Consider the following 18,413-nt stretch of genomic DNA (forward strand, 5'->3'; position numbering starts at 1 on the left):
TGAACGTTGAATATGCCGAAATGCCTACTAATATATAACATTTATATATATTTATGATAATAACTATATTTTATATATACACACAAACAAAATATTTTTTTGAGTAATCACCAGCCGGGTTAAGGTTTGAATTTTCTAATATAAAAAATCCCACATATGGTTGGTTTCATGGCTATTTTTATATTATTATATATACATATTTTTATTTTTATGTGTATATTATATATCTGCTTTAAATATAAAATATTTTCTAAAATCGGTGATAATCACCTTAAGGTTTTGGGGTTTCCATATTTTTTTTTTTGTTTGTTTGCAAGGTTTGAAGGTTGTATCAATTTGAAAAACTTATTCGATCTTTATTATCAATATGTCAATGCCTCAATTTTAAAAACAAACTAAAAATCTATATCAAAAAACAATGTATGGGCATCATTTTTCCAGAACCAAATGTCGAACGAGGCCGCACTCTATCACGTATATCTGTAGCCAAAGGAAGTACTCTAAATTTCCGTGGGCGAAAATCAAATTCGCTTATGAACCTGTGCGGTAAGAGTTTCTGTCACCTTTTTTCTTTTTTGATTTTTTGTGAATCTCCCTCATTATCTATTTGTTTAATATGTTTCATTCATATCTAAAAATGTGTTTACGTATTTTTTTTTAATTTAAATCCCCTTTTTTAATTTTTTTGGAGGGAATTTAAGGAAAAAACTTTTTTTTTTTAATAACTGGTGGCTTTTGTTTTTTTTTTGGTTCTACGGTTACATTTTTAATAATTTGATTTTTATGATATATTGTACTTTTGGTTCATCGGCACTCATATACTTCCATAAAATATATATGTCCAAACACTACACACTACATTTAAGCACAGCTAAAACTATATGTGATAAATACTTTAGAAACTTAAGAACTCCATTATTATTATTGGAACTAGGTTCTAACATATTTGTGTTATGAGAAAATAAAAACTAGTTTTAGTTGCAAAGGGATTTGACTATGTTTGAAATTCAAATGAGCAGAGATTTTGATTTTTTAAATTATTTAAGTTAATGTTACGATATTATTTGTAGTAAGATTGTCTACATATCGATAGAGGTAAACATATGCCACATATGTCAGATGTGCTGCATAGAATTTCAGCGCAAAGTTGTACTGCATAGTTATTCATATCGTGCGATTACAGCCAATAACAAGCTATTTGAACTATTATATAGGCCATTTATACGGCACATCATGATCGTGGTCATTGGCACATCATGATCGTACTCATCGTGTGTACGTGTTGATTAAAGCTTTTGCCTTTATTTTGGACACAACGTGCTTTTCAATATCTGTCAATTAATGATTATACTTTTCTATGTATACGGTTATCGATAGACGCCAATCATCGAAAAAATCAAATGTTTTTGAGGCATACACCCTTCTTTTTACCAATACTATTACAATGACCACACATCATGATGTGCGATATAAAGTCCCCATAAAGTTCTAAAATAAAACAGGTAGTGACATTTGCCCAACAGCAAAATATTGAGTGCATTATCTGTCAAAATCTGTGATAAGTGCAACTCGGATTTTGTGTATGTTACTAGTTTTCGCCATTTTTCGTTATTTGTGTGTATGGTTCCTAATTATAATACACACACACAACCAAAACTCGTTGACACATAGAGCACTTTGCGAGAAAAAATGTAATCAGCTGTTTACGGTACACTACCTGGTTATTATGTTATGGCTGTATTCATCGTATGTTATCGATAATTAACTGCATTATTTTCTATCCACGGCATACTTAAAACGATTTATAATTAAACTCGCCCTAATTGGTTCTTTATGTAATAACCAAAGCCTAAAACTATAAGACAATTATTAATAATTGTATCAATACTTTCTTATGTAGTATTTGCGGCGTTTGATATTATACAGCGCTAATAACAATTTATAGGTTTTTATAATTTGGTTGTCCCACAACCTTGCAATCGAATTTTTTTTTCGTACATCTAATTTTCTCTGCACATATTTTGGGCTCATATCGATAAGAAATTGAAAATTCCATTAGGTAATAGGGGCAAACTTCTCACATATCAATGAGTCCTGTCCCATTTAAGCTCATTGATAAGGGACCTCCTTTTTATAGCCGATTCCGAACGGCGTGCCGCAGTGCGACACCTCTTTGTGGAGAAGTTTTTACATGACTGCCATATCAAGTTGTGCAGTACCCCACAAATGTCGCCAACATTAGAAGGGTGTAACGACCGCTGAAAATGTTTTTCTGATGTTCTCGTCAGGATTCGAACTTAGGCGTTCGGCGTCATAGGCGCACATGACTACCTCTGTCGATACTATCAATATTTAATTTTTTGACTGAATATCGATTGATATTTTTCCAATAGATACTATGGCAAAAGTAAATTTTTTTGAAGAATTATTCAAAAATTAACAATCTGACACTGAACGTATCCTTTAAGATACATTGCGCCTATAGAGGGCGCAATTTTCATCCGATTAGACTAACATTTTGTACAATGATTTATCTCATGACTTCTAACTGGCTTTATTAACCTTGGTTTTATTTGGTCTGTACATTGCTTCTATATATATGTCGATCTCCTGATTTTTACTTCTCACTTTCGTTTGAAATATAGGTAATGGGAAATTCATGATAGTATCGATACTATCAATATTTATTTAAAACTATCGAAAATATCGAATGTTGCGATTATCGATAGTTTGCCAGCTCTAATAAGTTATTATATCTTTTGAATATCTTTTTTATATTGGGTTGCCCAAAAAGTAATTGCGGATTTTTCATATAGTCGGCGTTGACAAATTTTTTCACAGCTTGTGACTCTGTAATTGCATTCTTTCTTCTGTCAGTTATCAGCTGCTACTTTTAGCTTGCTTTAGAAAAAAAGTGTAAAAAAGTATATTTGATTAAAGTTCATTCTAAGTTTTATTAAAAATGCATTTACTTTCTTTTAAAAAATCCGCAATTACTTTTTGGGCAACCCAATATATATATGTCGATAAGTGTTTGCAAACAAATGACTTAAAATAATTAATCATAAACTGAAAAATGTTTAATGTAAACCCCTATGGACGTGCCCTGTAGCTCCCAGCTAAGCTTCTAGTGATAAAGAAGAAAACAACACAGATTGGAGCTCAAAGTTTCTGGGTTCAAACCCCGGCGTGAACATCAGAAAAATTTTCAGCGGGGGTTATCCCCTTTCTAATGCTGGCAACAATCACTAAGTGGTGTCGCTATGCGGCACACCGTTCGGATTCGGCAATAAAAAAGGAGGCCCCTTATCATTGAGTTTAAACTTTGATCGGACTGTACTGATTGATATGAGAGAAGTATCACCTGTTCCTTAATGGAATATTGATGGAAATTTTTGTATTTAGTTAGTATGGTCAGTTAATTGCAATCGTTTGCAACGATAACCAAAACATAAGTTATCGAATTTTATAGAGTGGATAAATATATTGATATCTATAGGTATATGTCGCGAGCTCTTTTAAGCTATCTATTATATCTATATTCTATCAAAAACTTTCGATAACAGGCAATAACAGCTTATGTAATTTTTTTTAATGTGTATTTTTGTTACCTGCTCATTGGCCATTTGTCAAATCCCTCCCGACGACTATAAAACAGTTTACTTTAATTAAATAGATATAGGAATAGACCATATAATTTTAAATACATAAAAATCATCGTAAATGTGATTTAAACAGTTAACTATGCTAACTACCCCCCAACATATTTTAATGTTATTTGTTACTATAAATGGGTTGGTTTCATTTTGGTGTTTTATTTTTCTATTTCACCTAAACTTGTAGTCTATCAGGTCTAGTTTAACTTCTAATTCTGATCCTAAACAGAAATCATCAACAAAAACTTTGAATATTTTTTTGACTTTGTCTAAAAAGTTCGTGGTATTCAGTGTTGCAACAAAATAATTGGAATATTTTTGAAAATAACATTTTTAGAACATCTTTTAATAGAACTTTTTAAATTAAAAAAAAAAATTATTTTAATTAAAAATGTTTATAATTTAATTTTTATGAAATTTTTGTAGAAACTGGAGGTTTGACTGGCCTACTCGGCCAGAAATACTAATTTTCTTAGGTTATTTTGTTTTTCTCACAAAATTTGATTATTTTGTGATTTTTATGTGTCGTAATTAGATTTTCAGAAATAATTTATCGATAATTGATTTTCAAATGAAATGTGTCTAAATTTGACAATCAAAGAAAATTTTGTCAAAATTAGATTTTCTCGTGATTTTTCGAACATATTCCGACCTATTGAGACCCCTTTCAGAACAAAAGCATGCGTAGTCATTGGATATCTAGAGCACGTTAATCAATTTGGCAAAGTTGTTGATGAAGATACATGGCGTATCAGTTAAATTGTTTTTGGCAACACCACACTCTTGCCTAGCTTTTATAAATTCTTTGCGAAACTATTATTTAAATAGAAAGCATTGAATTAAGCGTGCTCTACACCGTACTCAATAGTCGTTGGGTATGTGGAGCACCTTAATCAATTTGACAAAGGTGTTGATGAAGATACATGGCGTATCAGAAATCCGATCCACCATGCCAGTCAAAGTGTTTTTGACAACAGCACACTTTTGCCTAACTTTTATAAGTTCTTTGTTGTGCTTTTCTTTGAAATGAAAGCATTGCATTTAAATGATCTTGAGCTGGAAAATGTTCGAAAGGTGTGAGAGGTGTTTAAAATTCAAAATACAAGAGCGCAAACAGACAAATTTTCTAAAAAATTTTTGTAGGCAAGTTAATGTTTATAGAAAACTTAAAACAAACACTTTTATTTTTCAATTTGTCAAAACTTAATTTCCATGAAAATTCAAATTTTTAGGAAATTCTTATTTTTGCAAAAAAAAAAATGTTAGAGAAATTAATAAATGAGTCTTTTTTTCATTCGCCGAAAGCGTAAAATTTCCAATCTCTGAAAGCTGGATTGAATTCCAAATTTAATATTCTGAGAAAAGGCGAAAAAGGCAACTCTTGCCCAACACCTTCATGAGGGCAGGCATTCGTTGATAAATCGCATGTCATGTGACTTGAAGAAGAACATACCACAACAAATTAAATTTTTATAATTTTTATACCCACCACCGAGGGATGGGGGTATATTCATTATGTGATTCCGTTTGCAACACATCGAAATATCCATTTCCGACCCTATAAAGTATATATATATATTCTTGATCGTCGTAAAAATCTAAGACGATCTAGCCATGCCCGTCCGTTTGTCCGTCTGTTTGTTGAAATCACGCTACAGTCTTTAAAAATAGAGTTGAGGTGAAACTTGGAACCGATTGTTTTTTTGTCCATAAGCAGGTTAAATTCGAAGTTGGTCTATATCAAAATATATCTTGATATAGCCCCCATATAGACCGATCCGCCGATTTAAGGTCTCAGGCCCACAAAAGCCACATTCATTACCTGATTTTGCTGAAATTTGGGACAGTGAGTTGTGTTAGGCAATTCGAAATCTTTCTTTAATTTGGCCCAGATCGGTCCAGATTTGGATATAGCTGCCATATAGACCGATCTCTCGATTTAAGGTTTTGGGCCCATAAACGTCGCATTTATTGTCCGATTTCTTTAAAATTTGTGGACAGTGAGTTGTGTTAGGGCTTTCGACATCCCTTTCCAATTTGGCCCAGATCGGTCCAGATTTAAATATAGCTGCCATATAGACCCATCTCTTGATTTAAAGCCTTATCCCCATAAAAGGTGTATGTATTGTGCGATTTCGCCGAAAATTTGGACAGTGAGCTGTGTTACCCCCTTTGACATCCCTCTTCAATTTGTTCCAAATCGGTCCAGATTTGTATATAGTTGCCATATAGACCGATCTCTCGATTTGGGATGCATCGTCGTAAAATTCTAAGACGATTTAACGATGTTCGTGTGTCAGTCCGTTAGTCTTTAAAAATGGGATATTGAGTTGAAATTATGCACAGACTCGTATTTCTTCTATACGCAGGTTAAGTTTTTGAATGGGCCACATCGGACTATATTTACATATAGCTGCCATATAGACCGATTTGCCGACTTTAGGTCTTAGGCCTATAACAGGCGCATTTATAGTCCGACTTCGCTGAAATTGGTACAGTGAGTTGTATCAAGACTCCCAATATCTGCTCCGAATATGGCCCAGATCGGGCTATATTTATATATAGCTGCCATAACGATCGATCTTCAGCTATAGGGTCTAAACACCATAAAAGGCGCATTTAACCTCCGATTTTACTGAAATTCGATGCAATGAGTTGCTCTAGGCGCCCCGCCATCCGACCCGAATATGGTGTATATCGGACCATATATACATATAGCTGCATATAGACCGATATGCTGATTTAGGGTCTAAAGCTTATAACAGGCGCATTTAATACCCGATTTTGTAGAAATTTGGCATAGTGTGTTTAATAAGGCCCGCCGATATCCAAATAAAAAATGGTTCCGATCGAATTATATATTTAGATATAGTTGCCATATGGAGCGATCTGGCGATTTTGGGTCTAAAGCCAATAAAAGGCGACTTCGCTGAAATTTGGAACAGTGAGTGGTATTAAGACTCCCAACATTTGTCCCGAAAATAGTACTGATAGGGCTATATTTAGATATAGCTGCCATAGAGACCGATCTTCCTTAGCTTTAGGGTCTAAAGACTATAAAAGGAGCACGTATTCTCCGATTCTGATGAAATTCGAAAGCTGCTTTCAGACTCCCGACATCCAACCCAAATATGGTCCAGACCGGACCATATTTAGATATAGCTGTCATATACTAAGATAGCTCATCCGATTTAGAGCAAATCACATAAACGGTCGAACGTAATGGGTTTTTTCTTGTTTTTTCATTTTTTTTTTTAAATTTCATAAAATTTTTAATTTTCACAAAAATGTTTAAGGAAATTTTGATTTTAAGAGAAGAAAATTCAATTTCTAATAAAAGTTTTTGAAAATTATATTTTCTAGAAAAATTTTTCAATATCTGATTTTCATTGAAAATGTTTATTCAAATTTGAATTTCATGGAATTTTTTATTCAAAAATTTACTTTAATTAAAAGATAATTATGTAAAATTATGATTTTTTATAATAAGGGTCTTTCAAGTTTGATCTTGTATGTAGTGTAACGGCTAGTTCAGACATACATATATACTCAAACATAATTTAGATTACCATAGGGGGTGGTAATGTTTTCTATTGGAAAATAGGAGGAGCAAGTTACAATATAACTTTTATTATATTTTTTTAAGTATGGCAACCCTTGCTCTTATCCCACACTTGATAATACACTTGAATATTTTTAATATGATAAAGACACATTTAAAGCTTTTTATGGATTTTTTTTCTATCAAACATTTTTTCTAAGCCACGAACTTTTTATGCCGTCTTCTATTCATCTCTATACTTTTTTCACAGTTTTGGTATAATTTATTTATTTATTTATTTATTTTTTCAATTCACTTCACTACTTTTTGATTATCACATTTTCTGTTATATGGCTAAATGGTTTTATTTGTTTTTAATAATTTATTAATTCATATACATAAGAAATTATTTAAATCTATCTAAAAACATCTCATAATCTGCATCATCATATACCTGCAAACCAAAACTCAACTAATATCCATATTTTATTTACTTTCTTTTATATACAAAAAAAAATGCATACCGATTTGAAATCTTTCTCTTAACACTCAAATAAAAAATCAACATTATAATAAAAAATATGAAAAAATTAAAACCTGAATTGAAATTCATGCAACATTGAATCGCTCTCACATGCAAAAACACACACACACACGCATATATATGTGTTCACCCATACCAACCATTATGTAACTTCAACCCACCCAACTTCACCCATCACCATTTCGGAACAAAAAAAAACTAAATTTTTTAAATCGCTTTGGTAAATCCTGATCCATCGAATGATCGATACTTTTATTTTGGTTTTTATGGTGGTTGTTGGTGTTCTAATTGCTCTTGTGTGTGTATATGTGTGTGTTGTGTTGTGGTGAATGATGATGATACCCTTTGATGTTTGGCTAGAAACAGATTCTGGCATAGGAAGAGCCACGCCACCACGTCGAGCACCCTCGCCCGGTATGGCTACACTGAATAGACATATGCCTTCACCTTCGGGACCCGGCTCATTGCCACCGGGTTTGATATCGAAACGACGTGGCATGGATGATGGATCAAGCGATATGTCTTCGACAGGCAATTTAATGATGGACTATTCGGGTTCGTATGCCAAATTACAAATTAATATCATCAAACAAAATTTTTTAATTTAAACAAAATCAAAAAGAAAAGAAAATTATAAATAAGAAAACAACAAAATCATTTCATATCCATTTTAAGGTTATGTTATGATTTTTTTATTATTATTTATGTATACATAATTATTTTTTATTTTCTTTAAAACTTAAGTCATATTTTATAAGGGGCTTCATGGTTTTTTCCTTTGGAAGTAACAAAGAAATAGGTTAAGGTTCAACGTATCCTAGGCAGTACCCACGTTCTAAGCGAACTGCCCAAGATTTCCACCTACCTTATCGTAAAAGTCCCTAGGCCATGATGTGTGATCATTAGCGTTGTCATCCAAAATTTTAAGAAAAACACTACTTACCACGCGCCCTCTGGCCCCTCTACTAGTTATCACTTAGAGACTTCTGAAAATAGGTTAAGTGCATTGCTTAAGATAGTGATGTTTTGTTGTGACCATGTTATGTTGTTATGTTATGTTTTGTTATGTTGGTTTTTTTTCATATATGATTGGTTATGTATTGTTTATTGCTTGTTATATTTACAATAACAACAACAAAAGTGTATACTTGGGTTACCCTTTGATTTGCTACCACAACCACCTTAACCATTACCTTAAACATATTTACAACCCTACAGGCTAATGTCTTGCCAATTAACTCGATGGAAAAAATCTACAAAAAAATAAATACATTAAAAAAAAATTAACATGGATCGCATTGCAAAAAAAAACGCTGAAAAAAATTTAATTTATTTTTTTTTGGAAAATTTTATTTATATTAAAATTTTTTGAAAATTTAATTTTTGTAGGAAATTTAAATTTTCATAAAAAATGTATTTTTATTTTTGCTGAAAATGTCAAATATATTTATAGCGAATATTTATTGGAAAATTTTTATTTTTGGAAATGAATTCTCAAAAATATATTTTTATGGAAAATTTTATCAACATTCTATTTTCACAGAAAATTGTATCAATTTTTTTTTGAAATTCGTAAAAAAAAATTTACAGAAAATTTTTTAACTTTGTTTTTAAGAAATATTGTATGTTTTTAGGAAATGATTTTTTTTTGTTTGTTTTTAATTTTTTTTTATTATTTACATTTTTTTGTTTAATTTTTAATTTATTTTTTATTTTTAATTTTTTTTATTTCTATTTTTAATTTTTTTGTTTTATTTTTAATTTCTTTTTATTTTTTTTTATTTTTAATTTTTTTTATTATTTAAATTTTTTTAACAATTTTTATTTTTATTTTTTTTGTTTTTATTTGTTTTATATTTTTTTATTTTTAATTTTTTTTTTGTTTTTAATTTTTTTTTTTATTTTTTTGTTTTTAATTTTTTTTTATATTTAAACTTTTTTATTTTTTTTTTTAATATATTTTATGTTTAATTTTTTTAGTTTATGTTTTTATTTTTAATTAATTTTTTATTTTTATTTTTAATTTTTTATTTTTTTTTTTGTTTTTATTTTTTCTTTTGTTTTTATTATTATTATTATTTTTTTATTTTAATTTTAATTATGTTTTATTTTTTTGAATTCTTTTCATTTTTGTATTTAATTTTTTTTTTCTATTTTTTTTATTACTAAAATTTTTTTCTACATTGCATTTTACTATTCAAATTTTGTTTTTATACAAAAATGCAACACAAAATGTCCAACCCTTTTTCCACCAACACACCAAAATCCCGCCAAATATTCAGAGCACACTAGATAGACACATTAGAAACTTTCATCTCAGAATTTTAAAACTTCTCATACAACAAAAACATTAACAAACGTATGAATATAAAGTGCAACTGCAGAAAATAGAGAAATAACTTGACGGAGATGATTTGCGAGAGCTCCGGCAGAGTGGGAAAACACTGTTCAATGCCTTCGATCAGCACAACAAAGCTAGGCACATAAAGAAGCTGCAGAGAGATAGTAGGAGAGGAAAACAACTTAAACAACCACACTCATTGGTTCGTGAACAGCACCAATACTAACATACCAACGAATTCTCTCTTTGGATCCTAAATACTCACTACCACATACTCATGACACATTCTCATTGTATAGATGTATAGCGGACGGAGAGGACTGCATCCAGACAATTGAGGGTAGAGAACAACAAGAGAATGCGAGAGAATGAAGAGAGGAGAATTGATCTTAGTTACAGAGATAAGTAAATTATAAATACAGTGGCCCAGATGAGAACATTTTTGAAAGAGAATGACAATATTTTAATAATAAATGCGGATAAGGACAGAAAGACAGTTGCGATGACCAAGGACGATTGCAGAAGTAAGATGAATAATATTTTAATGGACATGTGCACAAACACTAGATTGAAAAGAGACCCAACATCTGGTTTGCAAGCCAAGAACAATGTATTGGTGGACACATTGTTTAATATGAACCTCATAGACTGTATGGAGGAGAAGAAACTAATTAATAACAGGGCGTTAGTCCCACGGATTTTTGGTCTACCAAAGATCCATAAAAAATACGTTTAGGATCAAAACATTTCAAAAATTATTAGTGCAAATTCCGCATACAATGTCAAAGATTCAACGGATTTCAAATCTAGAACATGCAATTTTATTTTAATAGGACAGAACATTTTGACAAAAATGTACTTATTTTTTTGGAAAATTTGTTTTCCATAGATTGTTTTTATTTTTCTCAAAAAGATTTTTTAAAGAAAGTTTTGGCAAAACCTTTTAAAAAACTTTAACCTAATTTTCTAAAAAAAATTACAATTTTGCCAAAATTTTATTTTTATAGAAAATTTTGCCAAAATTTTATTTTCATAAAAAATTTTGTCATAAATTTTTTGCCAAATTATTATTTTGCTAAGATATTAATTTTATGAAAAATTTTTTCAGAAATTTATTTATATTGAAAATTTTGTCCAAATTTTAATTTTTTTTTAATATTTTGTAAATATCCTACAATGGAATCTCAATTGTGTAAAAATTTTATTTTTATAGAATTTTTATTTTAAAAATCGTATTATTGTACAAAATTATGTAAAACTTTTATTTTTACATATTTTTTATATCTTTTTTTGTCAATTTTTTTTTGTTTATTTAGTTATTTATTTTTTTTTTCTTTTAGAAAATTAGTCAACCTTTTTTAATTTTATAGCAAAATTTTGTTAAATTTTTTTTTATAAAGCCAATTTTTGCCATAATTTTATTTAATAGTATTTTTTAATTTTAATCTTGTTAAAAAATTGTGTATCGTAAGTGTGAATGCGATCCATATCAACGAAGATCCAAAAAGCTGGATCCCTTCAATTGAGTTTATTTTTATATATAACATAAAACAAATTTTAATAACATTTTCGAGTTAAATGGTAATTCTTAGCCTTTTTAAAGCAAGCAACCTATGCAGGCTAAAACTTTTTATTTTAATTGTTATTTATTTTTTCTTTTATTTTTCAAACGGTTATTTCTAAATATAAACTAAATGACTTACTTGTTTCCTTTTTCTGCTCTATACTTGTTTTTTTTTTTTTTTGGTTCCTCTAGGACCGAAGTTGTATAAACAACCTGCTGCCAAATCGAATCGTGGCATCATTTTAAATGCCGTAGAATATTGTGTGTTCCCTGGAGCTGTTAATCGTGATGCCAAACAAAAAGTTCTTGAAAAGATTGCGCGTTCAGAAGCCAAACATTTCCTGATATTATTCCGTGATGCGGGTTGCCAATTTCGAGCGCTATACAGTTATACACCCGAATCGGAGCAGGTGGTTAAATTGTATGGCACCGGACCTAGTCAAGTGGACGAAGTTATGTTTGATAAATTTTTCAAGTAAGTATTGAGAATTCATCTACTAATGCTAAAAATAATAAACACACAACATAGCCAAATTTGTTGTTGAGTTTCAACCCGAACTGTTAATCTAGAAGTGAGTTTTACTTTAAAACTTCGTTTAAAAAAAACAATCAATCAAAATTTTTAAACAAAAATCGATAAAAAGATTTTATATGAAATCGTCGCCAACATCAACTAAAGCCCTTTTGCTTTAATATACTGCATTTGAAGATAACCAACGCTAAATCAGTTATCGAAAATAATCAGTTATACAAAATATATTGTTATTACCCTCATCAATATTCGCTTTATTTTATTTTAGTACTAGATAGAGTAAATTACAATTAATCGGGTTTTATTATCGTTTATCGCATAATATCAATAGCTATTCAGTGCAACTTTGTACTGAAATTCTATTCAGAACATCTTGCGTCCACTAGATAAGACTAGTAGCAATAAATAATCTATAATAAAAAAATCACTTATCGAAAATAATCGAACAAATAGATAATTGAAAGAATCAATAATCGAAAATTTGGACAATGAAATCCATATATTTTCATGTATTTGATTAAATATTTAAGTAACTCCTTTCAAAATATCGATTTTTTTCAGAAATTACCGATTATTTTCCAAATTATTGATATTACAACTTATCGATTATTTTTCAAAATATCGATTATTCTTAAAGTTATCGATTATTTTTAAAATTATCGATTATTTTTAAAATTATCGATTATTTTTAAAATTATCGATTATATTTAAAATTATCAATTATTTTTAAAATTATCGATTATTTCTAAAATTTTCGATTATTTTTAAAATTATCGATTATTTTTAAAATTATCGATTATTTTACAAACTATCGATTACTTTTCAAACTATCGATTATTTTACATATTATCAATTTTCAGAATTTTCGAATTTTCAAATTGCCGATTATTTTTCAAATTATCAATTTTTTATATTATCCATTCATTTTCAAATTATCGACTACGTTTCAAAAAATTTATTACTTTATAACTATAGATAGTTTTCCAAATTATCGATTATCCTTTACGTTTTTTTCGTATATATAAATTTACAGATTATTTTATGGAAAAATTCGATTACATACGATATTGAATGTTTGCGATTACCGATAAGTCCATATTCGATTATTATCGATAACTGATTGCTCTGTTTGGTTTAAAATTAGTCTTATATCAATTAGAATAGATTTTCGAAGAGTTCAATTATAGATTATATTCGATTGTCGAAAATCGACAGCAGTCGCAGTCGAAGGCGAATTTCACATTTCGTGGTAATCTGTAACTTATACGCCTTCGATAGTTTTATAATAGAATAAGTGAAAGCCTGCTAAGTTCGGCCGGGCCGAATCTTGTGAACAAACTAAATTTAGTTGAATGGCATAATTTTATTCTACAAATTACCAAACTTCTGTCAAGCCGGCAAAAATTAAAGCTTCTAGGAACCGAAATAGGATGTTCAAGAGACCGGTTTACATGGGAGCTATATCAGGTTATAGACCGATTTGGACCGTATTTGGCACAGTTGTTGAAAATCGTAACAGAGAACTTTATGCTCAATTTCAGCCAAATCGAACAAAAATTGAGGCTTCCAGGGGGTCAAGAAGTCAAATCGGGTGATCGGTTTATATGGGAGCTATATCAGGTTATAGAAATATTTGGACCGTACTTAACACAGTTGTTGGAGGAATGATATGTGCAAAATTTCAGCCAAATCGATTGAAAATTGCGGCTTCCAGGGGCTCAAGAAGTCAAATCGGGAGATCGGTTTATATTGAAGCTATATCAGGTTATAGACCGATTGCGACTTGTAAGGGCTTAAGAAGTCGTATTGTTTTGACAGGTTGGGGGCGTTGCCACCTCATGGCAAACAAACAGATTTGCACTGGAAACTTTTGCGTTGTATTTTTACACGTCAGAATTGAAAGAAACTAAGAAAAATTTCCTACTTTATACAAATTCTCATTTCATGGTTTATCTCCATTATAAAAGTTCATACAAGTTAATGTTTATATTGTTTTTTTTTCAGATATAACTCTGGAGGCAAATGTTTCTCCCAAGTCCATACGAAACATTTAACTGTCACCATAGATGCTTTTACAATACACAATTCCCTGTGGCAGGGTAAAAAAGTGAATTTACCCAGTAAAAAAGACATGGCTTTAGTCATCTAAATTTTCTTCTAAGAAAACGAAACAATGTTTCGTAGACTAGAACTCATAAAAACAAAACCTTAAAAAAAACAAAAACCGCTAACTAACTAATCGTTATAGTAAACTTCTATGCTTGATTAGTGTGATGGTATTGGAATTAATTGAAACAAAAAAGAAACATAAACAAAAAATTATGATTAACTATCAGAAAAACAGAACCGAAAGACCGCCCGCCCGCCCTTGAACTGTAATAACAAACCCCATTTCCCCTTTGGGTACTCTTCTCTCAAGTGTTAATAATTTCCTTTTTGGTAACAAACTACCATTCAATGTTTTTGAAACTCTCTTACTCTCCCACAAACGCTACCAATATGTCTTTCAAGAAAATTGAAAAAGAGAAACAACTATATCTAAGTACTGAAGAGAAATAAAGAAAAGTTTAACTATATAACAACTGATGATGATATATGTAAGAAAACAAAAAAGAAACAAAAAATTCAAAAAATAGCTGAAGTAAACAATTGCATTGTCGTCGTGTAAATTGCTAAAAGGAAAAATAACTAAAACAAAATTACGAATAACAAAAGAATAGAAAAGAACACAAACACTCTCTTTATTGAATATTAACGGAATAATTTAAACAAAAACTAAAGTCATACCCCCCTCCCCCTATACTTCTACCATATAATTATACTCTAATATTTTATGCTGAGAATGCATATAAAAATAAATATTATAAATATATATATATAAATATGTATTACTTATTAATAATTACAAAAATTATAAAAAAAACGTTGAAGAAGAAGGCAAATTGATGGAGAAAATCAGAAAAGCAAAGAAAAAATAAACAAATAACAACAACAAATCTATAATTATAAATTAATTAAATAGTTTTAATACTTTTTTTAGTCTGAATCATTTCATCATTATTACGCCTCCCACTACCAACCACTCTTTCTACCACCTACAACACCCTGTTTGTTTGTTTATTATTCTTTTTGTGTTTTTTTTTTAATATAAAAAAATTTATAGTTTTTTCTTTTTTTTAATAATTATTAATCCAAATAACTGCGCATACTAACTTCCAATAGTAGCTATAGTCATTACATCGTCGTAAGCCTAACGTACTACTATACATATATACATTTAATATATATATATATATATATACAATCTAATAACTTATCATCATCTTAACAGACAAAATAAGATTTATAAAACACAAAAAACAAAAACAAAAAATAGTAACAGTTACTACTCATACATATTCTTTTACACTCACAATGGTTTGTGCCGAGTCAGTTTTTTTTTATTATATTTTTTTCTAATTTTTCTTTTTTTTATATATAAATATTTTTTGAATTATTTATGCAAAGCCACAAACAAAACAACAACAAAAAGAAAACAAACACATAAAATGGAAATATTTAAAATAAAGAGGAATTCCACACATATGTACTTTATTATTATTATTAAACAAAACGAAAAATATTTTGTATTTCAAATAAAACATATTAAAACAAGTCTTGTTAAAAAAATTGTTTGCAATTGGGGGCTAAGAAGTGCAAATTTCTTTTAAAATTGTTTTTATGGAAGCTTTATTAGGTTTTAAGACAATTTTGACTTTCTCGATACATACTTGACATGGGATTTTGAAGTCATAACGAAACTCATTATGATGTTTTATTTTAAATGTGATAAGAAATTCGAATATCGGTTTATATGACGCCGTTTTTGACTATGATAGGCATAAATTGTCGTATTTATAGCGAAACTCAAAGAAAACTTAAGACAGTTGCTTAAAAAGTTAGTTGAGTCCAAAGTGATTATTAGTTGAGTAAAATACCCTAATAACAAGCAATGCCACTATAGACATACACCAAAGCCAGCAATCGGCTTGTTGTGTGCTCTAAAAACTAACCTAGAAAAAGAAAATTTTAAGTTTTTTAATTCCGTGCCACTTACAAAATCCTTAAGTGTTTAATTGTTTGCTTGGAAATCATTAGACTAATCATTATACAAAATTTTAGTCCAATGGGATGAAAATTGCGCCCTCTATAGGTGCAATGTATCTTAATGGCGGATCGCTTACTTTCGTTCAATTTTGCAAAAAATGGTATAGGAAAAATATCAATCGATATTCAGACAAAAACAAAGTATCGTTATCGATAGTATGGGAGGCCACCGTAGCGCAGAGGTTAGCATGTCCTCCTATATGTTGGTAATATATTCGTTTTTGCGGTGAAATTTCATATAAAAATATTAATGAAAAGTGTTAACTTCACCATAACTTGTTTTTTCATCTAGGGGAAATTTACATTTTACGTCGCTCAAAGAGCGCAACCAACCACTGTCGCTGCACAACAAGTCTTTTTCTTACGTAAAATAAACGAGATCGCCAAACTTCTAATTGTAACTAAGTGTTTGCTAGTTAAGTGATCTTGCTTACATATATTTACTCGGGGTGTAAAAAAATATTATTTGTGGATGCAAAAATTTATTATTTGTATAAAAATACAAATAAATTTACTTCTAAAATAAATAAAAAATAAATGTTTCTTTCATAACAAACTAATGCAATAAATCTGTGCAAAGTAATTACGATTGTGAAAGAAAGTGTTATGCTTTTGGTCTTGCTACTACAACAAAATTTTTTTGTAAGTGGAAGATGCTGACAAAGGCTTTTGGAATGTTGTGCTTATTTAACAAACCAATACCAACGAAAATACTACAAAATCTTATTATTTTTGCAAATGAAACATGAATTTGGGTTTTGGTTCAAATTGCAACAACACCCACGGTCCACCCACGGTCCACCCACTCACATTTGTGTGTAAGCATGTACGTAAGCAGCTGATAATTGGTTGATGCCATATTAATTTTTTTATGTAAATGGCAACATTTTGGCCAAAGAAACCCAAAAAAATCAAATGTGGTAACCATGTTGACCCCCTGAAAGAACGATTTAGGGAAATCTTCCCCCCCAAAAAAACGCAGTACTAGCCTTATGACGCTGAAAGCGAAAACATCATAATAAAAAAAATGATATTGGCGATTATCCCCTCCTAACGCTGGCGGCATTTGTAAGTACTTATGTAAAAACTTCTCCCCCAAGAGGTGTCGCACTGAGGTACACTGTTCGGACTCAGCTATAAAAAGAAGGTCTCTTATCATTGAGCTTAAACTTGAATCGAGCAGCACCCATTAATATGCCCCTGTCCTTAATGCAATGTTCGTTTGCCAAAATTTGCAATTTGCAGTATCGATAGTGCCATAGATACTTTGCCAGCTCTAGACCCAAAGCCTCGATCGTACTATCGTCCAGGATGTTAGATAGGCAAAGAGCCACGGGGCCGTGCTATGGCATGGCTAGACCTGGGACCAAAGCCTTGATTGTACTTTCGTCCGGGATGTTCGATAGATAAAGAGCCACGAGGTGGCATGTGAAGCAGTTGTGGTGCTATTGAATTTGCGAAATTTGTACTGATGCTCAGCACTTGGAAATTATGCAACAAGGGTCTGGATGAGTATACGTGCTCATTTCTGTATCATACGGTATTGTTAGTAAAGCAAACTATACAAAACAATACCGGATGGTATGAATAGAACATAAAATGATTAGTACCGTTTGGCACCAACCCTATTGCCGAACTGGTATTGATTATTCCACCCCCAATGAACAAAAAAAAAAAAAACATTGAAAATAATTTAAATATAATTTTATTTCTATTATTTATGTAAATAATTTCAAAATGTAATGTAACACCGTGACCAACCTCAATTTTTTGTATTCAGCAATTGATTTCATATCCATTGATTCCCAGAAGTGGTTTTCATATGAATACACCAACATAGCATCGTTTTCCACACAATGTACTATCATGTTTTTGATTTTCACTGCATTCGAGTATTTGAACAGGTAAATTGTGTCGGTTAATTACTGTTTTGGAGATCTCCGACGCAGCTAATGGATCTCCTTAACGGTCTTTATATGTATATTATATGGTTTTGGTAATTATTGTGCAATACGGCTGTCCTCTACGTTTTAAGCTAATTAAATTTTTTCATCCCGTAAAAGTCGACCTCGACTTTTACACAAAATTA

General features: G+C 30.2%; 1 protein-coding gene across 16 annotated transcripts in view; it reads left to right on the plus strand.

Moving 5' to 3' along the window:
• The window catches only part of LOC106083424 (patronin), a 49,276-nt gene extending 34,887 nt beyond the window's left edge, over positions 1–14,389 (plus strand). For 6 of the 16 annotated variants that reach the window (XM_013246396.2, XM_013246399.2, XM_013246398.2 and 3 more), the window contains 4 exons: positions 442–546; positions 8,102–8,296; positions 11,839–12,121; positions 14,183–14,389. In XM_013246396.2, coding sequence (XP_013101850.2) covers positions 442–546; positions 8,102–8,296; positions 11,839–12,121; positions 14,183–14,327 — 728 coding nt within the window. In that variant the 3' untranslated portion in view covers positions 14,328–14,389. The remainder of the gene's footprint in view (positions 1–441; positions 547–8,101; positions 8,297–11,838; positions 12,122–14,182) is intronic. The other 10 variants (XM_013246408.2, XM_013246409.2, XM_013246410.2 and 7 more) reach the window with 4 other exon arrangements.
• The last annotated feature ends 4,024 nt before the right edge of the window (positions 14,390–18,413 follow it).

The sequence above is a fragment of the Stomoxys calcitrans genome, chromosome 5, assembly GCF_963082655.1.
Source record: "Stomoxys calcitrans chromosome 5, idStoCalc2.1, whole genome shotgun sequence".
Taxonomy (NCBI): Eukaryota; Metazoa; Arthropoda; class Insecta; order Diptera; family Muscidae; genus Stomoxys; species Stomoxys calcitrans.